The 25,187-nt window shown below is 53.3% G+C and overlaps 2 protein-coding genes across 6 annotated transcripts in view; one reads left to right on the plus strand and one right to left on the minus strand.

Moving 5' to 3' along the window:
* The window catches only part of LOC122381177 (1-phosphatidylinositol 4,5-bisphosphate phosphodiesterase classes I and II-like), a 91,770-nt gene extending 73,225 nt beyond the window's left edge, over positions 1–18,545 (plus strand). Inside the window, exons 10-28 of one of the 5 annotated variants that reach the window (XM_043365041.1) lie at positions 460–606; positions 1,108–1,259; positions 1,809–1,973; positions 3,382–3,534; positions 3,831–4,101; positions 4,352–4,561; positions 7,517–7,671; positions 8,083–8,247; positions 8,783–8,950; positions 10,241–10,366; positions 11,211–11,388; positions 12,699–12,818; positions 14,136–14,201; positions 14,470–14,692; positions 14,927–15,038; positions 15,182–15,354; positions 15,534–15,645; positions 16,469–16,633; positions 16,973–18,545. In XM_043365041.1, the coding sequence (XP_043220976.1) occupies positions 460–606; positions 1,108–1,259; positions 1,809–1,973; positions 3,382–3,534; positions 3,831–4,101; positions 4,352–4,561; positions 7,517–7,671; positions 8,083–8,247; positions 8,783–8,950; positions 10,241–10,366; positions 11,211–11,388; positions 12,699–12,818; positions 14,136–14,201; positions 14,470–14,692; positions 14,927–15,038; positions 15,182–15,354; positions 15,534–15,645; positions 16,469–16,594 (2,822 nt within the window). In that variant the 3' untranslated portion in view covers positions 16,595–16,633; positions 16,973–18,545. Of the gene's footprint in view, positions 1–459; positions 607–1,107; positions 1,260–1,808; positions 1,974–3,381; positions 3,535–3,830; positions 4,102–4,351; positions 4,562–7,516; positions 7,672–8,082; positions 8,248–8,782; positions 8,951–10,240; positions 10,367–11,210; positions 11,389–12,698; positions 12,819–14,135; positions 14,202–14,469; positions 14,693–14,926; positions 15,039–15,181; positions 15,355–15,533; positions 15,646–16,127; positions 16,194–16,468; positions 16,634–16,972 lie in introns of those variants that run through there. The other 4 variants (XM_043365042.1, XM_043365044.1, XM_043365045.1 and 1 more) reach the window with 4 other exon arrangements.
* Positions 18,546–18,601: 56 nt separating this feature from the next.
* LOC122381178 (asparagine synthetase domain-containing protein 1-like) lies at positions 18,602–22,779 on the minus strand. The gene is made up of 6 exons (XM_043365046.1): positions 22,543–22,779; positions 22,123–22,320; positions 21,027–21,983; positions 20,609–20,788; positions 20,162–20,343; positions 18,602–19,171 (listed from the first exon to the last, which is right to left on the minus strand). Exons 1-6 carry the CDS (start codon positions 22,585–22,587, stop codon positions 18,694–18,696), a joined length of 2,040 nt encoding a protein of 679 aa, XP_043220981.1. The 5' UTR covers positions 22,588–22,779; the 3' UTR covers positions 18,602–18,693.
* Between the last annotated feature and the right edge of the window lie 2,408 nt (positions 22,780–25,187).

The raw sequence follows: 25,187 nt of genomic DNA on the forward strand, positions 1-25,187 counted from the left end.
CTCGTAAAATGCATCACTGTGTCTGCCTATTCGCTGTTTTTGATTTTATTTGAACTGCTGGACTTTGTGGAATTTTCAGAAGTTATCGCCGCGTGGTTTGAGAACAATGCTCAAAGCTGCTTTGTCGGCGATTTCGGCCGTCATTCTTCGCCGGGCTTCGGCCGGTGCCAGTCTAAACCAATGCTTTACCGAGTCAATCACTTTAGGCGTCAGGCGGAGATGGCATCTCAGACGTGTACCGAGCAAAACTTTGGCAGCCTCCCCACGCAAACTCGGTGGAACGGGTTTGTTTTGTACAACTGGCGCGTAAGTGTGTCGTGGCCCACGGTGCTGGTCGACCGCTGTATGTGTAACCATGGAAACCAAAGGGGTGTGCGGGTAAGATCAGGGATGATATTTACAGCACCGATAAAATCCAGAAAGATCATGTTTCTAATTGGATTTTTCGGCGATTTGCAGGGCTCCTCAGTGTGGAGGGTTTCATGGCGTACCTCATGAGCGACGACAACGCGGTGGTGGCGCCCGAGAAGTTCGACCTTAGTGACGACATGGACCAGCCTCTGTCACACTACTTTATCAATTCGTCACACAACACCTACCTTACCGGTGAGTTGACCTGGTGTGGGGTTAAACCACCTTGTAAAAGTCCAAGAGCGTCTTCAATTAGAGAAATGGCTGGCGTCCGCTAAGTCTGGGCTTCCCCACAGTTCACCGTGGATTTTTCGACTGGACTGGTGTAAGATGTATTTCATTTCATTTCGAGGGGAAATGGTCTCCGTGAGGCCAATCAGTGAACGCCACATTGACTTGCCATTTCGAATAAGAGCAGGGTATCTGTCAGCTGACAATTTCCACTTTAACGTTGATTTCGGTACTGGATGTCAGTCCCATGAGCACGCTCAATTAATCGTGAGCCCAGACTGGGCTATAACCATCCTTGACCTAGGACGCCCGTTATGTCCCATGCCCCGCCCCGCTCTTCGCAAGTCTGCGTTCTCCTGTCGTACACCATCTTGCCCTGATAAATTCCTTCCCGCCCCGTCCGGCTCAGTCCAGCTCAAGCCGTGACCCAGCCCGACCTGACGGTGACCCTGTGTGTCCTGCCAGGTCACCAGTTCACGGGCAAGTCGTCAGTGGAGATCTACCGCCAGTGCCTACTGACCGGCTGCCGCTGCGTGGAGCTCGACTTCTGGAATGGCCGCACCGAGGAGCCCATAGTGTGCCACGGCTACACCATGGTCACCGAGATTCCGGCCAAGGTGGGGATGGCGGACGGCGTCAACTGGCTCCAAGTCAAACTCATGTTTATCATTGTCAGCTTTACAGCTATTCACGGATCGCTGGTTTTCAGTCCTTGGGAATAGTCCGTCCAGCACAGGCTACAGGAGTGCATTTTTTTTTTATTCACAGTTGCTGGTTGGATATTTTTATAGCAATTAACGAGAGGGAATTTCCATGCCGACCCAAATAATCGTGATTTATGTAGTGATTTACGACATTCAATGTCTGCAGTATTGCCCTGGGACCGTGTTTGCCGCAATCTTTGGCTGGCATTTCCACGTTTGCAAATTTAATTACCAACAACGATGCGAACTGCGGAGGCGTTAATTGCCATTAGCTGATTGAGCCCGGCGCTTAACGAAATAGCTAGCAATTAGATAATGAACAAATTACCAAATCCGACTGTGGCGCGGCGTTCGATCCTGTGGCTCTAATGCAACCGCGTGTGTTTGTCGCCCTGATTTGCGATTCACTGTCGTTTGGATGCAGTTTGTGCTTTCAGTTCTGATTGTTGATGTTTTCTACAGGACGTGATAGAGGCTATCGCCGAGTCGGCGTTCAAGACATCCGAGTGGCCGGTGATTCTGTCGTTCGAGAACCACTGCAATCCCAAACAGCAGGCCAAGATCGCCCAGTACTGCCGGGACAGCTTCGGCGACCTCCTGCTCGACTGTCCACTGGAAAACTACCCGGTAAGAGTTTTTTACATGTTGCCATTTAAGTCCATGTTTAATTTGTTCCAAAAATCTTTCCATGTGCGGCTGTTGGCATAGGTCCAGTAATGCAATAGAAAAGGTGAACGCACAACATTTATTCTTGAGAACACCTGTACACTATCGCACGCAGCTCTGATACCACAAGCCACACCGTGCACTCCCCTCCCGTGCCTACTGCCTGACCCGCCCGTCCATCCGGTCGTCTCACCGCTCGTCACTTAGCGGCACCTCCTGGCGGCGGTGTCGTCTGGCTGATGGCCGGCGGTGTCGGCAGAAAGGTGACACCGCCGTCCGTCCGCGCCCAATTAGCGAATGGCGCCCCGCCCCGCGTCACAGCGCGGTGTCATCCGGTCGATGGAGGTCTGACACGACTGACACTGTGTCGATACTGACACCTGTGACATCAACACCGCGGGCTCGCTAACAGTGCACTATACGAGGGGCGTCGATTAGACGAACGGAAACGGGAATGGTAGAGTCGGAACGGACCAGATATTTACGTAACTATTTTGGAACAGCATCACGCGCCCTGATCCAACGAATATATATCGTGCCCGGTACCGGGCTAAATGTCTTTTCAACATACTATATGGTCGTTCTAGCATCTAGCCGCATCTGCTCTTGAGTCGGTGCCATGGTATGCCCACAACACATGCCCGATCAGACCGCAGCGTATCGGCGCAACAACGGGATGTGCTGGGCAAACTGGTATCATGACTGTAGTGTGACCGTTTGTATATTGTCTAGAGTGTGACCTGCGATAGACGTTTCTCCCTCTCACGGGCGGGCTACGCCGGGTGCGCCGAGCCGGGGAGACACGCAGGGACGCGGGGTGGTCTGTCTCGGCCTGGCAGCGCTGCAGTGTGTCCGGCCGCGGGTGTGTCTCTCTGTCGAGTCCACTAGTTGCGCTGAGCCGGAGGATCATGCGGGCGCGGCCGGTCGACGGGCGTGACCGACCATTGATCCGTGCGTTCGGTGACTGTCGAGCGCCGTTCGGTGACTTTCGAGCGACTGACTGTGTTTGATCGGACGTAATTTGGCGCGACTGCGGGCGACGGCTCTGTGTTTGTAAGGCCAGTTAGAGTGGTGTGGCCTTCAGCTGCAATGTTGGAATGTGTCACTCGGGATGGGAATTCGATAGGTTGGCGATGCGAAATGTTTGTACTTGGTATGTCAGTCGGATGCTGTTGGTTTTTACCGTTACGTCTTTCGGCCACTTTTGTTGGATTCGAATATATCTTCATATGATTGTATTGTGTTTTTGCATTTGACTCGACTCCATGGCTCTTAAGCGAAGATACACAGTTTGTTGGCATCTAAAGTAGTTGGTAAATTTTTTAGAACGTCAAATTGCCTGAGTTTTCACACTGGTTTTTCCGCGCAGCTGGAGGCGGGCTCTCCTCTGCCGCCGCCGACGGCCCTGAGGCGAAAGATCCTCATCAAGAACAAGAAGAAGCACCACAAGCAGAAGCTGGTGACGAAGCAGACGTCGGACACGACGTTCCACCTGCCGCTCGAGTCGGGATCACCGCAGGAGGTACGGGGTGTTGTAGAGACTGGGGGCTGTGTGTTATATGGGCTGGGAGTGTGCTGTTGGTGGTACACTTGGATTGTAATGGCAATCAGATGCGGTACCTGACTTGGCTGAATTATCAGTTGTGATCATGTAAGTATAAGCGGTGGTTTGTGAAAATCGAACGCTTCATAGCGTATATTCAACGACGTATCCGCCCAATAACCCCGTACAGGTTTTCTTAAAATAATAGCCGTAATTATCCATCCGCCGCTGCTGACAACTCATCCCCCTGTCTTCCTTCCGCTCTCAATCACCAGCAGGTACAGGGTAACGGCGACGTATCCCGCCCGGCCCCTCCGCCGCTGGAGAAGCAGCCCAGCCAGGCGGACGACGAGGACTCTGACGACGCCGGCAGCAGCAGCTCGGACTCGGACGAGGACAGCCTCAGTCCCGAGGAGCGCCGACTGCGCGAGAACACACAGAAAGACTCGGGCACCGCCGGCAAGGAGTCGGAGGCCGGCGCCGAGATATCGGCGCTGGTCAACTACGTCCAGCCCGGACACTTTCACAGCTTCGCCGAGGCAGAACGTGAGGACATAGGGGAGCTGTAAGGGTAGCGATGACGGGGAGGAATGTCTTTTGTTATGCGCTTGACTACGTCCGCTCTGTTGTAAAATGCATGCTCTCGCGATTCTGTTCGTGGAAATGATGTCACTACGAGAAGGGTCATCTCGTGGGACTGTCTGTCCACACACTGTACTGCTCCCATGTGTGAACTAATCTCCGGTAGCGCCGCCAGCGCCGACACGTCTAACCGTCCCCCGGGTCCTTCCGTCAGGCCGTAACCGCAGTTACGAGATGTCGTCCATGGTGGAGACCCAGGCCACCACACTGCTGAAGGCCTTCCCGGTGGACTTTGTCAACTACAACAAGCGGCAGCTGAGCCGCGTCTACCCCAAGGGCACGCGCCTGGAGAGCTCAAACTTCATGCCGCAGGTCTACTGGAACGCCGGCTGCCAACTGGTGGCGCTCAACTTTCAGACACTCGGTGAGCAGTGGCGCGGAACTTCACAGCCGGGGAGCGAGGGAAGTTTGTGAACTTCGGTACTGGGTAGACGGAGGTATTTAGAGGTGTCTATTTGTGATGTAGACGACGCAATTAGATGATGGGTTTGAGGGGGTGGGCGGATGTATTGTTGGTTAATCGTAGATGACTCGCGCGCGAGCTTATGTACCCCCTTAGAAGTTCCTCGCTATTATGGTTTTAATTCGTTATTTATTTCAATCCCAGACTGCTAATATCTTAGCATGCGTGCAATTACAAGGCTTAGATAACTGGTGGTTCATAAGCACATTTTCCTGAATCATTAAGAGTTTCGCCTTACCAGACCGATGTAGGTATGCCATTATGAATGTGGAGTCGACAGATACAGCCCAATGAACACCTCTGCTGAATACGTGATGTGCACAGTAAACTCGTCGGAAATTTATCGTATGAGGTCGGTTCTGGCCCTGAAAGTAGTGAAGTGAGTCTTTTCCACTTCATGCACCACCTGGATCAATGATTTCACAGCTTGTGGCTGTGTCAGACACGAATTTAATATCGACTCCATTACTGCTGACTGCCGCGCAGACCGCGGTGCGGATATTGCCACCGCGTTGCCACGCTGACCAAAGCCGGTCGCTTTCTCTGGGCACCGCTATCGCGGTAATGAATCACTCGTTCATTGGTGCTCAGCGTGGCGGCAGCCGCGCCGAATACCTGATGGAAGGAACGTGCGCCGCATCTCTGGCCGCCGCCGGCCGCGCTGATTTTCATTAGTTCTCATCACGAGCTAATGGCGGAGAGGTGGCCCGTGGCCGGTCGGTGACGGATCGGGCCGGCCACTTTGTCCCGTGATGACGGCCTGTCGTGGGACGCCTTTTGTTGGATGATGCTATCTCCCCTCGTATGTACGAGGCTACTGCTCACCACGGGCCGGTGTGGCGTGGACTGGCTAGTCGTGGCGTAGCGCTTCCCAGAAACAAAATCACGTTCGTGGGTGTGGATGCCACTGGCTACAGCAGCTCAATATTTCGCCGCGTCTAATGCGGTTTTCTAATGAACCCACGAGTTGATGCGTGGTACGTGCTAAGACCACGATGGCTTCCTTGGCCTTATATGTGTACCAATGATCTGCAAGGTGTTAATTTGTTCCGATGATGACGAGGTCAGCTCGCCACGGTAGCGATAAACCGAGTTGATAATGTCGTACGTACGGCCTACGGGCCTCGCTACCTCACCTTTCATCAGTTGTATTTCAGTTGAATCGAGTATCAGCTGTCTCACTTAGGCAATAGGTGGTACTTATAGGCAATCTTGAGCGTTTCTGCTGAACCCTTTTGGTTGTTTATTTGTGCAGTTATCATCCATAGCTCATCACGTAGAAGCAGATAATATCGTTACCGTATAATACGCGGAGATAGTAACACACGTACCACTGCTTCCCAGAAAGACAGGTCAATTTCCGCATGGCGCATGCATAGCGGGACTGTCGCACCGAGCCGTTTGTTCTTTTGGGATCATTTATTTTCACAACTGTCTCCTTCTGTGTGAGCCCTCGCAGCCAATTGTACTTATTCTGTGATCTGCTCAGGCCTGAGCTGTGGCTATGTCCAGCAGATGATCTGACACGGTCAATCAGCGGGAGTTCCCGATAGTCCCCGGTGCAGCCAGCTGATCCACCGTCCTCCCCCGCTAGAGCACGTGCCCGGCGAGCGTGCCAGCGCGGCTCGCTAGCCGCTGGTCCGCTGACATTTCATTACGGCTGGTTCTGAGTGATAGCCGGCCTTGAACACACTCAGCTGTCGCCCCCGGGCACGTACGTAGACAATAGTCGCGCGTTGGCTCGCCGTCGACCAGACAGAGTGGACCAGCTCGTGGCAAGGCCCATCATGGGAGAAGGATGATTGTACGTCCCAGATTTCAAAATGGGATGGTTGTGTGTGTCGTTCGGAGCTGCTTGTTAGGCTTGAAACGCCTTATCGATTATCTCCACCAGTGGTTTTCCTTCTGTTGGGCTGTACGTTTGATGTGATTGTTTATCGCAATGCCGCTGACATCATCATCAAACACTAGTGCTTCCCCGCCTCTCGTTTGCACCATCACCCCGTAGAAGTATACGTTTTTCCCGCACATCAATTCCGCTGTGTCTCGCTCCATCTCCATTCAATTATTGTTCTTTCCCGTGACTGCTCTCGCTCCCCGTCTCATGTCTGCCCAAACGCTGGCGCATCTTCCTCTTTCACTGGACCTTCCCATTGTGCATCTTTCTGGCGTTCATCAAACCTGCATCACTCGCCAGTTACCAGTGTCCTACCGCTCACTTGTCACTATATCAGCATTTATCCACGCCTCCCACTGCATTCCCGACGCAACGGCGACGGAGACGGCGGAGGGAGCAGTGCCATGGGGAATATGAGCACGGCACGGCAGTGTGTCCACGGCCTCTGCAAATGGCCTGTCAGCAGAGATGGCGTTTTAAATATGGTGATGACTTCCGCCACGCGCTGCAGGCGCCGTTCCGGGGCTGGGGAGGGGCTGGGGACTCGCGTGTCCGGAGATGGACGACCAGGCTGACCCTGAGAGCGGACTTTCTGCTGATGGGGTGACGACGTCACGTGACAAACTCTGCTGTGGGCAGCTTCACATACCGTCGGAGCAGTGGAAGGACTGAGCAGTCACGGCTCATGTCTCATAATGAGACTGTGGAGGAATATAGGGATGAGGTCTTGGTAGTTCGAACATTCTACGAGCTGATCAGCCGCCAGACATGGCACTTTTGGGCATCAATAAAGTGTTACTCGTAAGATGCCGGCGGGATATTCCTTTTTTTTTTGTCCCAAAGTTGTGACTTTCTAACAAAATTGTGCCAAACTCCTGCTTGTTGTTTTTTTTTTTCGTTCGCACCGCCATCGCGGGCCCATTGTCGCCTTTTACGTGACACCACGTCCCTGTTTCCAGACCTGGCGATGCAGCTCAACATGGGCATCTTCGAGTACAACAACCGGTCCGGGTACCTGCTGAAGCCGGACATAATGCGGCGGCCGGACCGGCGCTTCGACCCGTTCGCCGAGTCGACCGTGGACGGCATCATCGCCGGCACCGTCTCCGTCAAGGTGAGGCGCTGCTTCAGTGGGAGCTGAGGACATTCAGGCAGGAGTGGCGAGCAGGCGAGGTCGATGGTTCCAAGGAAACGCGTAGTTTGTGTAGCTTCATTAGCCCGACTGAAACCTCCAGATGGATGGAAAGTGATGCCTATGTTGTGATTTGTTACCTTGGCTACCCCAGTTCACTTGATCAGTTCTAAACGTAATCCGTTATTGTACATACGTATTGAGGATTCTTGGTAAATTGATATGCATTACCGGCATATTACTCATGTAGACGTGCAAGCAATACAAACCTAGTATAGGTATTCGTTTATCTCAAATCTTTTCTCCGTTCACTCTGTTCTGAGATGTGCACCTGTGCACTCAACAAGCACCTGAGCTGTCCGCGTATCCTCACGCCGCCTCCACTTCCCACAGGTGATCTCTGGCCAGTTCCTCTCTGAAAAGCGCGTCAATGTGTGGGTGGAGGTGGACATGTACGGTCTGCCGGCCGACACCGTGCGGCGGCGCTTCAAGACGCGCGTCATCCAGAACAACGCCATCAACCCCGTCTGGGATGACGAGACGTTCGTCTTCAAAAAGGTGAATGGGAGAGGGAGAGAGAGAGAGAAAGAGAGAGAGAGAGAGAGAGAGAGAGAGAGAGAGGAGAGAGAGAGAGAGAGAGAGAGAGAGAGAGAGAGGGAGGGAGGGAGGGGGCGGGAGGGAAGGACAAGTACTGGGGTGGTGGATATGATCCACTGATGTGCGTTAATCGGTGTACTGGGCAAAAAATTACGGTCTTTGTAATACTTTGGGACAGAATATGCTGGTTCTGACGATTTATTAGGAGCCTCACTGCCGGTGACATTATTGATAAGTTTGGTTCCTAAAAGCAATTACGGTGGTTGCCACGTAGCATTCTTGCTCTGTTATTGGTAAGTGCTTGCAGCATATTCGTATGTTAATGCTTTTGTGCGTTTGTTACCCTCTGCCGGGATGTATAGGTTTTGTTCAATAACAATAAATGGTTTCATGTAACTCATGATATTGAGTTTTATCGTAACCCCATCATTGTCTCGTGCCCGGTCATGTTCTGCCCCCACCATCTAACCTCCCCCTCCCTCTCCCCCCTGTCCAGGTGGTGCTGCCGGAACTGGCCGTGCTCCGAGTGGCCGCCTACGAAGAGTCGGGCCGGCTGCTGGGACACCGCGTGTTGCCGGTGGTCGGTCTGCGGCCCGGCTACCGGCACATCAGTCTGAGGAACGAGTCCGGACAGCCGCAGGGACTCAGCACACTGTTCGTCAAGGTATGGACACCTAGCTGTGTTAGTGGGTTGTCGAGGTATGGCGCGATTGTGTTACTGAGTAAACTTGCTTTTTAGAGAAATATGACGCCTACTTGTCTCTTGTCGAAGACTCAGCAGGCTACTTGACAATAGCCAGGTTCGTTCGAGACAACAGTTATGTAGCGAGAGACGTAAACAGCTCACTGATGGATGTTATTGTGCAGTTCGACGGTGTGATGATCGTAATCAGAGGTTTATGGTTAGCTGGGTCGCTGCTTGGTCTCAAGCTTGGTTCACTCGACCCCAAATGTTAGTTTACCCATATGTATAGACTAGAAGTTGTGAGTCATGAGTCCTGTCATCCCTGTGTTTGGTAACGATTAAGTCCGTGTTTAGTTGTGCTTGCCTTATCCAGTTGGCTGTAATTTTACAATCCCGCACTATGCGCTTGTATACGTGGGACAGCGAGTTTCACAGGCATTTGAAGTGGTTTTGATTGCCCTGTGTTGCGACGCTATGCTCCGGGCCCCGGGGACAGAGACGAGGCTGCTGGCTGGGGTGTTGTGTCGTACTATAGTTCGTTTTTCTTAAGTTTGCCCCTCACTGTAAACGTCTTTTTGAACATAGCACGAGAATTGCTAGCTGAACTACTGAGAAAACTGGTTGGCGCACATTGATTTGACCAGATTTCACAGACGATCAATTTCATCAAATTTATTTACTATTTCACAGACTCTTAGCTCGTATTTGCCAATACCTACAGCCCCACAGGGATAGACGACTCCTCAGGAATTATATCTGAACTAATAAATAAATTGCACGGCGCTTAACATAACGTTTAATCGTCGGCGTTGAAAACTTATCTTTGAAAATATTATTCATATCTACCATACAATGTGCGCTTACCAGTTTTTTCAGTAATTCAGCTAGCAATTCTCGTGCTATGTTCAAAAAGACGTTTACAGTGAGGGGCAAACTTAAGAAAAACGAACTATAGTCCCCATCGTGTGCTGTCTCTCAATATGCTATCGGCGGACTGAGCTACCGGGGACCGGCGGCGGGCTATATTCGGCCCTCGTCTCCCGGAGCCGGCCACAGGGGACTGTCACAGATAGCCAAAGAGAGAGTAGGTGGGGGAGAGAGAGAGTAGGCTGTGAAGAATGTCGTCCTAGCCTCTGCACAAGTGACCTGACAGGCTAGCCCGTGTGACCTGACGTACTAGCCTCTGCGAAGGTGACTTGGCCGGCTTGCCTCTGTGACCTGGCGTGCTAGTCTCTGCGCCGATGACCTAACGTGCTAGCCTCTGCGCAGGTGACGGTGGGCGACTACGTGCCTGACGGTCTGTCGGACTTTGCCGAGGCTCTGGCCAACCCGATCAAATACCGGGAGAAGCGAGCGCAGCAGCTGCGAGTGCTGACCGACGAACCTGATGGGGAGGTGAGGGGGAGGAGAGAGAGAGAGAGAGAGAGAGAGAGAGCCGCAGACGACCGGGAGCCTTTGTTCGGAGACTTTTTGTGGGCGTCATTTCCGGCTCAAGTATAATCTCAATGGCCGCTGTTCCAAAGTGGGAAACTCTGATGAGATATGACGTCCATTATTGCAGTTTGATCTAAAACTTTCCAGCTAAATATTCTCTCTTTGAAAAATGAAAATGGTCCAGCGCCAGATATCGTGCCATTTTTATGCCGGAAAGTTCTCATATTTCTTGCTAAGCGTGTCCAAGTTGGTTAATGGCTTAGTTATAATAATTGCTGGAGTAATTTACTATTCAAATGAAACAGCTGTGCGAGCGAGCCATTTTTTCCTCATACTGCGGAAGGACCCCGACTCCGGGTAAGAACCGAGTTGTCCATGTGTTTGTGTGTCATGTGTCGTGTATCTCGCTGTGTCCAGTTACTACACAGTAGTTGTGCGACGCAGACAGTCTCGCCATGGGGTGGGTCGGCCGGCCGGTGGCTCTGGGGAAGAAGGCTATTACTTTGGCATAGTTTGGGTATCCTACCGACCCCTTACGTTCCATCCGGTAAAAAACTAGTCTGAGCGCCCTGTGGGTGACCTGTCTGCCAACTTGTGGTGGCCCAAGAATCCCATGGCTGCCCTCTGGTGACCTGGGTGACCTGGGATGGGTGTCTGAGCATTGACCACTGTGTGGATCTCTGCTGCTGACTGTGTTAACCTTTGTTTATCTTTAGTGACCCGTGTCTGACCTTTGGTGATCAGTTTCACCTCTCTGATGACCTTGCTGACCCCCGCCCACCCCTTCTCTCCGCCGTTCGGTTAGGGTCTGCTGGACGACGACCCGGAGAACGCCTCTCTGCCGACCCCGGCCCGACCTCCGCCCACCGAGGAGCCGGGGGTCGGGGACGGAGACGGCGGGGTGAGGGACGGACCGGACGTACAGAGCCCCGGGCAGCCGCCGCCGGCGCGCGGGCCGGCCGCCGCGCCCGGCCAGACCAACAGTGAGTACACCGGGGTGCAGGGACCGCAGTGATACATAGACACGGGGCCGGCCGCCGCGCCCGGCCAGACCAACAGTGGGTACACCGGGGTACACTCACCACAGAGACACAGACACGGGACCGGCCGCCGCGCCCGGCCAGACCAACAGTGAGTACACCGGGGTACACTGACCACAGAGACACAGACACGGGACCGGCCGCCGCGCCCGGCCAGACCAACAGTGAGTCCGGCAGTGGAGCAGCGACCCTGGACACAGATACAAATACACGAATACAGATGCACCGGCACGCCGATACGAGAACACACTGATTAGCGAATTCTTGAGATTATTTACTGATTGGATTACGTACAAATACTGTAAGTCGATTTACGAATAGCCACGAATTTCACCATATTCATTCCCCTAGCCTCACTCTCACTCTTTCACTCACTCATTCACTCATTCACTCACGGGCCAACATATCGCCTTCCAAACACTTCCCAGGCAGCTTGGCGTGTGAATCGCTGATCGCATCACCCGCTTTGCGTTTGTGTGTGAAAATAGCACTCTGCGTGTCCCCCTCAACACACCCCTGAGTGACGTGCCTGCTTACCAACTGTAGATTATCACCTGACTGTGTGTATATTTTATATGTTCGCTTCTGTTTTCACGTATAGCGTTTTGCCTGGAGTGTTTACCCTCGCCTGCCCATGATACCGTTCGTAAAATAGTTGATTTGCTGTTCACCAACATGAGTTCAGCATGTCATTGGTGGACGAAAACATTCTCCCGCCGTTGCTGATGTCAATTACCTCCGCTTTGAACATGGCACAGCGCGTGAGTTTGACCGACGTCATTTTCCGAAAGAGTAACCGAGGGACGGAGACGGAAAATACGACTGGTCTCGAGTTGTTTGTGATATAGATATGCGATATCTTACGACGGTTACATTATAAACATGCGAAATAGCGCGGAATTTTAGAATTCGGAGTCATGAGTTTTCGTAATAAACAGCTTATGGTCTATGATTTTGAAACATAAATTCCGTAATTTTACATCAATGGGGACCGGAACCATTTATTTTTGCTGGCTCCGGGACCGGGCCTTTAGCGGTTCCGGCTCCGCATTCCAAGGTAAAATGAGCCTTTTATCACCTTTACCGAGACTCACTGCACGCTTTTAGGAGCTGTTGTCACATAATTTGTAGCGTCACCCCCGCCTTGTCGTGTCGACCCCCACCCCGCGCTTCTCCCCTATCCCCCGCCGGGAGCTGGTAGCGCCTTGTGTGACGTCACCGGTCCGTGTGTGTGTGACGTCACCGGCCGACAGGTGACCCGTCGGCGTCCTCTGCTGGTCTGCTCGGTGTGTTTCCGCTGGTGTTCTGGCAGCGGTTCCTGCAGTCGCGCGGCTACCAGCCGAGCCGACCGGACCACCGGCAGCCGGCCTCAGGTGTGACCTCGACCCGGCCCGGAGCGGATCTAATCGGAGGAGAGCTGACCGGTTCTGATCTCCTTCATAATCTGATCGAGTTCTTACCTTACCGACATGGCTTCACAGGCTTGGCATTTCCCCAGAATCCAGAAAGTTACGATCATCTCCCGGGGACCATCCTACCGAAAGAGCAAACTGTCCTTCTAAACCTTCTGACTGAAAACCACTTTGTGCCTCAGCCTTTCCGAACATTACCTGACCATCATCCATATTCCATACACTGACAGTGCCACCGAATTCAGTTCTTCACAGTTATATCTGGCTGACTCTCTTTTCAGCTTGCCCGGCTGTGGCCTGTCCGTCAGCTCCAATCTCGCTTATCTGTCTCGTCTATCTTCTCTATTTCGCCTGTCTTTTGTCTCTCTCGGGTGTCAGACTATGTCTTTGTTGTACACATTTCTGGCTATTCTCCCTTCTGTCTGGTGTTGTGTTGTGCGAAATGGTCTCGAGTGCTCCTTTTTCTGACTGTTGGTGAGAGTTTCTGGCTTCTATTGGTCAGAGTTTCTTACTTCTGACTGTTGGTGAGCTTCTGTTCTTATTCTGTTGGTGAGAGTTTCTGTTTTCTTTCTCTCATTACGGAGCAGGTTCGAGTGGTGTGTGGGAGTGAAAGTAAATGGTATGTTATCTGACGGGAAGAACAATAATCACTGCTCTACGAACTCCTAACAATTTTCGATGTAACCGAACGGTCACCGTATGACCGGTGGGACTGATATCGATACCGAGTTACTGACCTCTGGGATTTGGTTACAAGATCAACTATATGATGCACTCTTCTTACAGTCCTGCCTGCCCATGGGCGCGGTCGGCACGCGATACATGTCCCGGCTGGAATGTCCGGTGCATGCCGTCCCCTTCCGGCTCCTAATTGCATGTTCATTCAGCTCGCATGGTTGCAGCGGTATGCAGCATAATTATGGAAGGCGTCGCATGTTGGCTGGGACGGGCGACTTCATTAAATTTATTCATTACGTTATGCTTTTTAATAACGAATGTTTTCTAGGGTGCAACATTGCTTGATGGCATTGCATACTCTTAGATGAATCCAATTTTGTTCAAATATTGATGAATTGTAACGTCAGAATCAGTCTCATATTTTATTAGATAGGTATCACAGCTTTATACCATTTAATTTTTGCGTTACATTGACTTCCGACATTTTATGTCGTCTATGCTCTACTTCGTGACCACCTCTGTCCACTCTCTGTCCCTCGCCTGACCGCCTCCCCGCCTGACCCCTCGTCTAACTCTGCCCCTTCCCTGCCGCCCCTGCAGAGCGGATGGAGCCTCTGCGTCTCCAGCACAGTCAGCCCAACTCGGTGGAAGAACCCGCCATACCCGGTGAGATGGACCGCATATTCTGCTCACCGCTCACCGCTCAGTGATCAGTGGTGGCGAGCTGGTATATTTGAGGGCGTGCCGGCTGCGTTTTCTGTCCTAGGCAACTTGCTTGTGTCATAGCAGGGGCTTTGTTGATGTACCTATAAACGTTTATGAAATACATAATCATTAATTGACAATCCATGAGATGTTACTAGATACGAACGTAAAGCAATGTTTCTAATTGATGTTCGTGCGATGGACTGACCGACACCTTTTCCTCTCTGAGATTGTCTCCTGAACGCCGTCCCTCTGGACAAACTCTGGGAGGATAAACTGGTTCGGGAGCGGCGCCAGGAGCTCGACAAAAAGCTGGAGAGCATGCGGAAAAAGTTCGCCAGGGAGCGGCTGCGACCGCAGGACGCGCCCGGCCCGGCCACCACCGAGAAAAAGAACAGCTTCTCGCGGACCCACTCCAAACTGGTGAAAAAGTTCTCCAACTCGAACAAAGTGTGAGTGAGAGAGAATTGAGGACGTAGGGTCTGTAGTTGTGATTGAATGAGGTTGATTAGGTGTTCATATGAGTTTTATATTCATGAGTTCCATAACAATTTATGTCCAGTCATTTCAGTGATATACGTCATTCACTGATTGACCACTCAGTCGCTCAACTTCCACATGATAACTCGTTGCGTTCCTATGCGACACCCCGCTGACGTGACCCGTCTGTCCGCGTGTCTCTGCAGGGAGGGTCTAAGTCTGGTGGCACCCGACCCGGCCGATCAGGAGGCTGTGAAAACGTTCTGCCGTCAGGTGGCGGCAGCAGAGCGGGAGCTCACCGAACGCTACATCGATATGGTGAGTCCTGTGCTTGGCTGTGGGATTTTGGCTGTAATGGCTAACGCAGGTCCAGATAACATCTTCGCTATAAATACGTCTTTCCGCACCGTAAATGCTGTTCTGTCTTCCATGCCATAACCACGTCTGCTCTTTTGCCACAGATTCACGACGCGCTGGATAAGGTGGTTCGCAGTGCGCAGGCGCAGCAACTGAAGAAGCTGGAGGTCTACTATGACCAGAAGGTGGCCGAGAGTAAAAAGAAGATCGAGAGCGAGCTCAAGGACGCCAGCAAGCGGCTCGACCGGAAGAGCGTCTCCAAAGACGAACGGTCCAGGTGGGTGCTTTCAAAAATAGTTGCTAGTGTTTTCGCTGGCAACGTCGACTTCGATTATGTGTTGTCAATGGTGTGCTGCTAGCCACACGTGCCGTGGTTTGTTCAACAAGAGATATTTCCACTGTTAGGGTGTTCCGAACGCTTCTGCGTACTGATGCTGATGTGTTGTTTGTTTCCAGGTTGCGCCGTGAGATGTCGCAGGTGATTGTCAGGGATGGCGTGCAGCACCGCGAGCGGCTCAACGAACAGGTGCAGCAGGCCAAACAGGCGCTCAGTCAGCAGCACAACCAGGTCAGTGTACTGACAACATAGTTCAGTATATCACTGACCCACGAGCGGCTCAACGAGCAGGTGCAGCAGGCCAAACAGGCGCTCAGTCAGCAGCACAACCAGGTCAGTGTACTGACGACACAGGTCAGTGTATCACTGACCCACGAGCGGCTCAACGAGCAGGTGCAGCAGGCCAAACAGGCGCTCAGTCAGCAGCACAACCAGGTCGGTGTACTGACAACTGCAGAGGTCAGTGTATGACCTGCAGTATATTACTCACCTGCAGCAGGCCAATGATCAGGCCGGCTCAGTCAGCAGCACAATCAGGTCAAAGCACCCGCTATAACAGGTTTCGCCGCATCATATCGGACGGTTACGTCGGAACCTCCCTGTGGTCCTCGCCGTGATGTATGGCGTACTTACAGCTTGCCCGAAATTCCTTCACTGGCACATCAGCCTTCTCTGTGACCGGACTCCTTTGACATCCCTCTCCTTCTCCCCAGGTGCGTCAGCAGGCGCTGGACCGCCGGCAGCGGCAGACAGTACCCCTCTGACCTCCCCCTCTCCCCCAGGTGCGTCAGCAGGCGCTGGACCGCCGCCAGAGCTGGCGGCAGCGTCAGACAGTACTCCTCTGACCTCCCCATCCCCCTCTCCTCTTCCCCAGGTGCGTCAGCAGGCGCTGGACCGCCGCCAGAGCTGGCGGCAGCGGCAGACAGTACCCCTCTGACCTACCACCTACCTCTCTCCCCAGGTGCGTCAGCAGGCGCTGGACCGCCGACAGAGCTGGCGGCAGTGTCAGACAGTACTCCTCTGACCTCCCCATCCCCCTCTCCTCTCCCCCCAGGTGCGTCAGCAGGCGCTGGACCGCCGGCAGAGCTGGCGGCAGCGGCTGGACGCCGAACAGACGGCCCGCACCGATCAGCTCCACACAGAGTGGCTCGACAGCCGGCCAGAGACCAACGCCGCCTGAGCGGGCCGCCGGCGGCACCCACCCTCCTCCGAACCAAAGGTGCGCTGACAAAACGATGAGAGGTATGTGTGGTTTGAAGGAAGCCTTGTCAGGATAGCCTGGTAGGTATCCTGGATAGTTGCCCCGGATGTACGATTACGAACCTAACTTGTTTTTAGTTAAGCGAGGCGGTGTAGACTGTGGACTACCTACAGCTTGTAACGATTAAGTCGCTTTGAGGACTTTGTTACCTATTGCCTTATTCAATTGCTGCACCTACGAGCTGCAGCTACGAGCTTCAATTGCTGCAGTTTCTCTTTCTGCTCGAGGGCTGATCTGGAGCTCTGTGCGGCTCTTCTCCGATTTGCACTGTGACTAACGACAGTCCGCCGGTTTCAGACTGATCAGCCAGGGCCGCGCCCATCAGGGAAGCTGCACGCGCCGCCGCCGCTGCCGCCTCGGGCGCGCCAGCTACCAGTACAAACCTCCGTCGGCTGGCCAGCCGCCTACGCTGCCACCTGTCAGTCGCGCAGCGCACTAGTATTATCGGCCCGCTCGACAGATGGCACTGCGCACAGTCCGGCAGTGTGGACCGCGGCCGCCGCCGGGCTGAATTGTTCAGTAGGTGAATTAGGTAACGAAGGCAGTTAGAATGCGTCGGGTAGTCATGTGTGTATGTGTGTGAGAGAGTTGGGGATTGTATCACGTTTTAGGGGGCTGATTGTATTGCGATATTTAGCCTCTGCCCTCCGTCAATGCCAATGTTCGAAGATAGGGTCGCTGGGGAATGATTGATCGCCAATTTAATGATTTGACAGCGCTGTCAGGAGCAGCAGGCGGGCCCGGCTCCAGTATCACTGCTGTGTGGTCGGGCTCGCGCCTCCACAGCGGCAGCTGCAGCTAGAGAATGACGTTTATATGCGAGCATTTTACGCGTTGACACACTCGAGGCCCGCGGCCCGAGTTTTGTTAATTTATTTTATCGTTTCGGACCATATCTGGACGGCCATGACAGTCAGGTGCGATGATTGAGCGCTTTATAGTATGCCCTGCCACTTGCTCGCAAGCGCACGTGATTTGTTTGAACGATTTTCTTGCCGACAGACTGGTGCGAACAAACGCACGTGATTGGCGGCGCCAGCAGTGATTGTGATAGTGATTGCGCCGATCGAGCTGTTGCGCCGGCGCCGCCAGCCGGCCCGCCGCAGGCTATACGTTATTGTGCTGTGATCTGAATATACACTACTATGAACGTCAAACCGCTTGAGACCCCACTTTTTTGCGATAATTTTTAAATGCGTCAACTTTCGTTGACAATATTCTGGCAATGTATGTTTCAGAACCTGCCGAAACTTTTATTGCTAAGGTATTTTGACGCCAAACGATTATGGAAGGTACTTCTCATTCACTCGTAATGCTAAGGTCAATTCAGGCCCGGGCAGAGGCTTGCACTCGGCCACACTCGAGCCCCGCCACCAGCGCCATCTGCTCTAAATGCCATCTACCAGCGCCCGCTGCCGCTACCAGCTACCGACCACCATCAAGCCTGAATGGAGCGAGGGACGCGAGTGACCGGTCGCCGGGCAAGGAGCGCCGGAGGGGTAGGGCGGAGCTTAGGGCTGACGTCATTACGTGGCTCCGCCCCATGAGCGCGTAGCCTCTACCCAAACAGCAGATTCGTTCCGTGAAATTTAACATTACGAGTGAATGAGAAGTACCTTTCATAATCGTTTGGCGTCAAAATACCTTAGTAATAAAAGTTTCGGCAGGTTCTGAAACACACATTGCCAGAATATTGTCAACGAGAGTTTACGCATTTTAAAATAATCGCAAAAAAGTGGGGTCTCAAGCGGTTTGACGTCCATAGTAGGACAGGCGATGTGGACAATCATTCCTGCGAGACAGAGCGTTATCAATGTCCGTGTGAGCTCCTTCGTGTACGTGTCAATATATGGAAACATATGACATGGTATGATAACTGTTATTTGTGGGATGATACGTTTGCATGATGATGGAATTAAGTACGAGTACCACAAAAACATGTTATATTGAGCACGTAAATGATGTATGAAATAAGCGTATAACAACATGATCGGAAGGCACAGCATGCAATCAAAACACTACAACATGCCGTCATTTCTGTTCTGTATGATCGTGACATGCGTCACAGGGAGAGGTTTCCCCGTACTATTGGAATCACAGCCACCGGGTTCGGATAGAGATAGTTTGGCGAGATCTGTGTGGTCTAGGAACTTCTCAACTACCGCAAGCGTGGGATGGTTTGGGATCTCACCGCCGTGTGACTCGACTGTCACCCGCTCCGACCGTACTGTCCCGTCTCCGCCGTCCGCCGGCGCCTCCATCAGCCTGTCGCACACGTCGGCCGCCTTCTCCGTCCTGCTCTCCAGCTTGGCGATGCGGCTGCCGAACTGGATGGCGCGCTTGGTGCGCCGCGCGGCGGCCGGGGCCCCGCAGCGGGCGGTCAGTAGGCGGATGGGCAGTTTGTCGCAGCCGCTCCAGCCGGGCCCCGGCTGCGCCTTCAGCCAGATGGGCAGGGAGCTGAGCAGACTGACCACCGACTCGTCCAGGAACGGAAACCTGACGGGAGGGGGGAGGGTTAGCTGGGGCTGCCGGGGAGCTGCAACACGGCAAAACGAGAAAGGTCAAATGGGTTGTCAGCCGGTCAACATCACCCGACTCTGGAGAAACATGAAACGACGGATACGATTGAAATGATAAGCTCAAACGGAAAATAGTCTCAAGAGATTCAGTACCTTTTCAGCTCGTGACGCCCAATCCATGAAAACTGTGGCACTGGTCACTTCTTACATCCTGATAGCCTGATGACCCCCTTCAGCACCCCGTCCCCGCCACTGACCTCGCCTCCCTGCCGTGGTCGCTGATAACAGTCCTCCTCGCCCCAGCTGTACCCCTCTCTCCGCCACTGACCTCGCCTCCCGTCCGTGGTCGCTGATGACCCGGTCATCCCTGCCCCTGTACCCCTCTCCGCCGCTGACCTCGCCTCCCTGCCGTGGTCGCTGATGACCCGGCCATAGGGTCCCCTTTTCCTCTTCCCTCTCCGCCACTGACCTCGCCTCCCTGCCGTGGTCGCTGATGACACGGTCCTCCTCGCCCCAGCTGTACCCCTCTCTCCGCCACTGACCTCGCCTCCCGTCCGTGGTCGCTGATGACCCGGTCACAGGGTCCCCTTTTCCTCTTCCCTCTCCGCCACTGACCTCGCCTCCCTGCCGTGGTCGCTGATGACACGGTCCTCCTCGCCCCAGCTGTACCCCTCTCTCCGCCACTGACCTCGCCTCCCGTCCGTGGTCGCTGATGACCCGGTCACAGGGTCCCCTGCCCCCCCCCCCCCGCCACTGACCTCGCCTCCCGTCCGTGGTCGCTGATGACCCGGTCACAGGGTCCCCTGCCCCCCCCCCCCCGCCACTGACCTCGCCTCCCGTCCGTGGTCGCTGATAACAGTCCTCCTCGCCCCAGCTGTACCCCTCCCCGCCACTGACCTCGCCTCCCGGCCGTGGTCGCTGATGACCCGGTCGTAGGGTCCCCCTGCCCTTCCTCTCCGTCACTGACCTCGCCTCCCTGCCGTGGTCGCTGATGACCCTGTCGTCCCTGCCGAGGTTCCTCTCGCAGATGGCAAGCAGCTGAGTCTGAATCTCTGCCACCAGACCAGGCCAGGAGCGGTCTCGGAAGGCTGAGCGGTGCCGCCCGTACCCGGCCAGCTGCTCGTCGGCGCCCATACCCACCAGCACCACCTGGCGGACGATACAGGAACCTCTGCGGTAATGTGTTGACTTCGAAAGCTTGTGATCGTTGCCATAACGAATTCGAGTCAGTTAAGAAGATATACTTCAGTTTGTTACACAGTTTGTTTACATGGCAGCTTTTAACAGAATAAGCTGTTGCGAAATCAACAAAAAGCTGATGACCGAACTTCAACTTTCGCGTCCTGAAAGTAGGCACACTAAACCAAATCCTAAAACACGTCCGACTGTCCCATGTCACCCTCCTCTGACTTACTCTGGCCTGCGTCTGGTACGGCCGGCGGCCGGGCCCGTCCCCGGCCAGTACTCCGGCACCTCTGGCAGCGAACCACACCGCGCAGCCGATACTGTCGTCCAGCACGGTCTGCAGGGGACTGATGAGATGGCGGACCCGCGCCGCCCGCCACCGAGACAGCTCCGCGGCGGTCACATTCACCTGAGAGGAACGGGTAGTGGTCAGTGGTGAGGGCGAGAACGTCAACATGTATGTCTTTAGTTCTTCCATCGGCGAGACTAGTCAGACTGCTTATCCGAGCGGGTGAGCTGCAGTTGTCAGTGACATTTATAGCTCTAGCTCCTAGATCAATAACAAAAGAAGGATTTTCAGCGAAATAAGAAGGAATCAACGCGTTTACTCACTAGATAAATCCACTCCACCGTTCCACACGGCTTACCTCAACAAAGTTCCACCGTCGTCGCGGGTTGATCGTCTGCAGCTCCCGCCATCCGTCCCGTCCCGTCACTCGGTCGGGCACGTCATACTCGGACGGCGTCTCTGCCTCCGTCTCTGTCGTCCCTGAGACAGTCGGCCGGCCACGGCCAGCTTTTCTACTTCTCCCCTCTTTGCTCGGTGTTTGTGCCTGTTTCGGCCGTTCAAACGCCACATTGAGAAGATCCACGGGCTGGTCATCGGGGAGACATCTATCGGCCATCGCCGCAACTAACATCGAGTCCACGCCGCCAGAGAAGAGCACCGCCAGACGTGGGTGGGGGCAGGCTGCGGGGCGGCTTCCCGCGGCGGCAGCGGACTGCAGACAGCTGGCACATACTGGCGGCATGTTCCCCACCCGGCGCCTCACCGCCGCCAACATGGCCGCCTCGAACCGCTCCATGGCGGCCGCCATGCCAGGCAGACGCTCCGCCTCTTCCAGGCCTCCACCAGCGTCGAGAAGTGTTCTGAGTTCATCATCTGGCACCGCTGGGTTGACAGTCATCACGGCGGGGCTCTCCAGCGGCGGGCCGGGCGCCACAGACGGCCGCCACGCGTCCGGGACCGTCACGTGACTCCAGGGGTGCAGCCGCAGCCGGAGGTCGGCGATCGACTCGCAGTCAGGTGGGATGTGGACGGAGAACAGGCCCAGACACGGCACCTCGGTGAGGTCGGCGCGGTGCCGGCCACCGACCGAGGTCAGCGTTACGGAGGCGGGGTTCAGCCGGCCGGGGGAGCCGTTCCACAGGAGGCTGCGCCGGCCGAGCGGGTCGCGGCCGAGCCAGAGCCGGCGCTCTGCCGACTGCCAGAGCACTACCGCCCACGGGCCGCACACTGAGCTCAGAGTGGATACCACCGCAGACTCTGAGGCACCGGACAGCAGAGCCGCCAGGTGACTGGTGTCAGAAACACCATCAGGAACCTGTAAAACAACACACATGCTCTGAAAATGTATAGTCATCACGATACAATTGCTCAGAAACAAACTGGGACCTTTCAAAAATAACAGAAAATAATACGCATCAATAAATGGATTGATTCATCATGCCAGATCAATGTACCTTGACTCCATCAAAGATGTTCCCATTCCACAGGAGCAGGTCACCACTCTCGTTGACAGCTGGCTGACGAGTTGCATCATCCCCTCTCATCCATAGCACATACCCATGTGCCAGAAACTTCAGTTGCCCACACAGCCATCCTGAGTGGCAGGCCTGATAGTCGGGCCCACGTCTCTCCAGAAGTTCACTCACAAAGGCCTGCCAACAAAAAAGGCCAGAAAGTAGCATCAAGCAAGCTTGAGCTGTCAAACAGAAAAAAATAGGAACCACTGAATTTCCCAGCCTCAATTTCATGATTTTTCGATTTCAATGATTTCAATGATTTCAACAGTCTCCAAAATAACAGACAGATATGGTACGACCAATCCAAATCCCCAGCCCTGTCTGATGTTGACTACAAAATGAAATATAGGTACTCACATCCACAGATGCATCCGTAAGGAGTATGAAACGAATCCCGCACATAATACCAGGTTGTAGAGCTAAAAATTGGCCCAACGAAATTAATGCGGGTACTAATTATGTGAAATTTTACAAGTAAACAACTAAGCCACGATCTGGACATGCCTAAGAGCTGGACTTTTTGCACGCGTTCCCCGCCAGGGGGCGCCACTGAGGAAGCACCCTCTGACGTCACGATAAAACTGCGCGCACTGTGCGCACGGATCTGTAAGCAAGTAATATAGTGGTGGTTTCATGGTGGAAATTGGAATAAGTATTTTGACGTTATAAAATTTCAAGCCGTTTTTGTGAAATTAATTAGTAAATGCATTTCAAAAGAATTTATTTAAAGTGTGAAAGGAGAATAATTAGAAGAACATGGATATTTTTGTTCCAATAGCTTATAATGTGAGACATGATCGGTACTAACGGGTACTTCTAAGAAGTAGTGAAGAAGTACCAAACAGCCTGCTCGGCTACGATCGTCAGCTGTCCTTTGGAGCTGGACTTCAACGCTGTAAAAAAAATATGTGGTGAATTAATTTTTAGTTTCACCAAAATATAAGCAATTTATCATTTCTTTTTCACTTTTGTAATTATTGTTGAGTGAAGAGACATGTTGCTAGTTCTGACAATATAAATTATTAATTTAAAAAAAACGAAATGCGACGGTAAGTATCTGCTACTAAATTATCACTTTAACCAAATACATGGAGAATCTTGCTACCATTGCTTATAAAACGTGCTTATCAATACACAAATGTTTTATTTCAGACAAGAAGGATTTATTTGCCTGAAGTCTTGCGTCATGTGCTACTGCTTTGATTCCAAAGACGCTCTCCGGGTCGGGGTAGTTTAGTTCTTCATCGATCGATAAGATATTTTGATTCCATTGATATCCAAATTGATAAGCTCGGCACTATGGAGTAAGGGCGTCCCCACAGGGGTGACGCAGGAAATATGAATGGCGTTTACACCGACAGTAGTTTCTCACAGCCGGCAATGGGAATCTCCTGTCGGTGTAAACGCCACTATAGTCCCATGACCCATCCAACTCAAACACTGGGGAATATCCCCGCACTTTTGAGGACGGAAATCTATGGACCTGCTCGAAAAATAGTGGATAAAATACGGCGAGCTTTCAGTTTTATGGGTGGGTCTCCCATCCGAGGCACTTATTTACGGGGGATATTGGGTCATATTCCCCCGGCGTCCTGATGATCGGCGCCCAGCTCAACGTCGAAGGCGCCCTGATACGCGGCACTGCTATCTGTGAAGGTGCCCAGGTTGCTGCCGCTCGAATTTTGGTCGCCTACTTAACAAAACCTCCGTTGGTGCCATCTCAGTTTCCTCGAGGTCAGGCAACCTTCACACGCCGTTGGCTACCTTGGCTGGCCGGCGACTCGTTCCCCTCGTGGCGACGCTCTTGACATCCAGTCAAAAGTTGGAGTGGCTGGCGCCCCCAGTGGGGGCCGGGGAAGGGGCAGTGGGCCTCCACGTTGCTCTTCCCGAGCCTATGGTGACTTGGCTCAACTCTCCTCAATAGAATCTGGATTCTGCACGCTGTATTAACATGGGCGTAGACACCACTACGGACAATACGGACAGTGGGTGTGACAATCAGTAGTGCCATTCATATAGAGGGTGTCATATATGAGCGGAGAGGCAACAGTACAGCTGAGCGGAGAGACAACATTAAAACAACAGTACAGCTGGCGTTGCATGGAGCTGCAGGCAACCGGACAGCGGAGGCTTGCGAAAAATAAACAATTCGTCACTTTAACGTATAAACAATAGTATAAAAAGCAACATAAACACATATTCTCATGGTCGAACCCATGCACTAGCGGCTCACGGCGGGCACAGGCACGCAGTGCGGTAGCGGTACCGGATCACACGTCATGGGCGTTGTCTCAGCATAGGTTGTTATGACTTATGAGCGGAGAGGCAACAGTACAGCTGAGCGGAGAGACAACATTAAAACAACAGTACAGCTGGCGTTGCATGGAGCTGCAGGCAACCGGACAGCGGAGGCTTGCGAAAAATAAACAATTCGTCACTTCAACGTATAAACAATAGTAAAAGCAACATAAACACATATTCTCATGGTCGAACCCATGCACTAGCGGCTCACGGCGGGCACAGGCACGCAGTGCGGTAGCGGTACCGGATCACACGTCATGGGCGTTGTCTCAGCATAGGTTGTTCGCAATCTAGTTGAAGCCTAAGAAGACGGCCAGTGGGGTCTCACTGCTGCTGAGGCGACCTCGGAGACGATGCGTCGCCCCTCCTGTCGGCGACCTGCGGTGAGCAGGATTCCAGATAGGTGTCTGGCACGTTGCCGACACTGCCAGACGCTGTCAGCAGGCCTCACTGCTGCAAGTGATGTGCAGATGGACGCCAGGTGACTTCGTCTGCAGGCGATTCCGGAGACCGCGGCCTCACCAGGCAGTACCACCTGCATCGCCATGTCGGTGTTTCTAGAAATGGAAAAATAACAGTATCGGTGAAGGACAAGCAATACAATGTATTCTGTTTTCCTCTCTTGCAGGTATACGTAATCTACAATTATCATAGTTCCTATTTCATTTAACTGAACCTGAAAATTCCATATTGGCACATTG

This window comes from Amphibalanus amphitrite, unplaced genomic scaffold, assembly GCF_019059575.1.
Source record: "Amphibalanus amphitrite isolate SeventyFive unplaced genomic scaffold, NRLGWU_Aamphi_draft 000115F_arrow, whole genome shotgun sequence".
NCBI classification, from domain to species: domain Eukaryota; kingdom Metazoa; phylum Arthropoda; class Thecostraca; order Balanomorpha; family Balanidae; genus Amphibalanus; species Amphibalanus amphitrite.

Excerpts from the sequence above, each read along its gene's own strand:
- LOC122381178 (XM_043365046.1), bottom strand. The coding sequence starts at position 22,587 with ATGTGCGGGATTCGTTTCATACTCCTTACGGATGCATCTGTGGAT. Across the intron at positions 20,789-21,026 it reads GACGGTGGAACTTTGTTGAG|GTGAATGTGACCGCCGCGGA; the intron begins GTAAGCCGTGTG and ends CGTTCCTCTCAG. Across the intron at positions 19,172-20,161 it reads GACCACGGCAGGGAGGCGAG|GTTTCCGTTCCTGGACGAGT; the intron begins GTCAGTGACGGA and ends CCCTCCCGTCAG.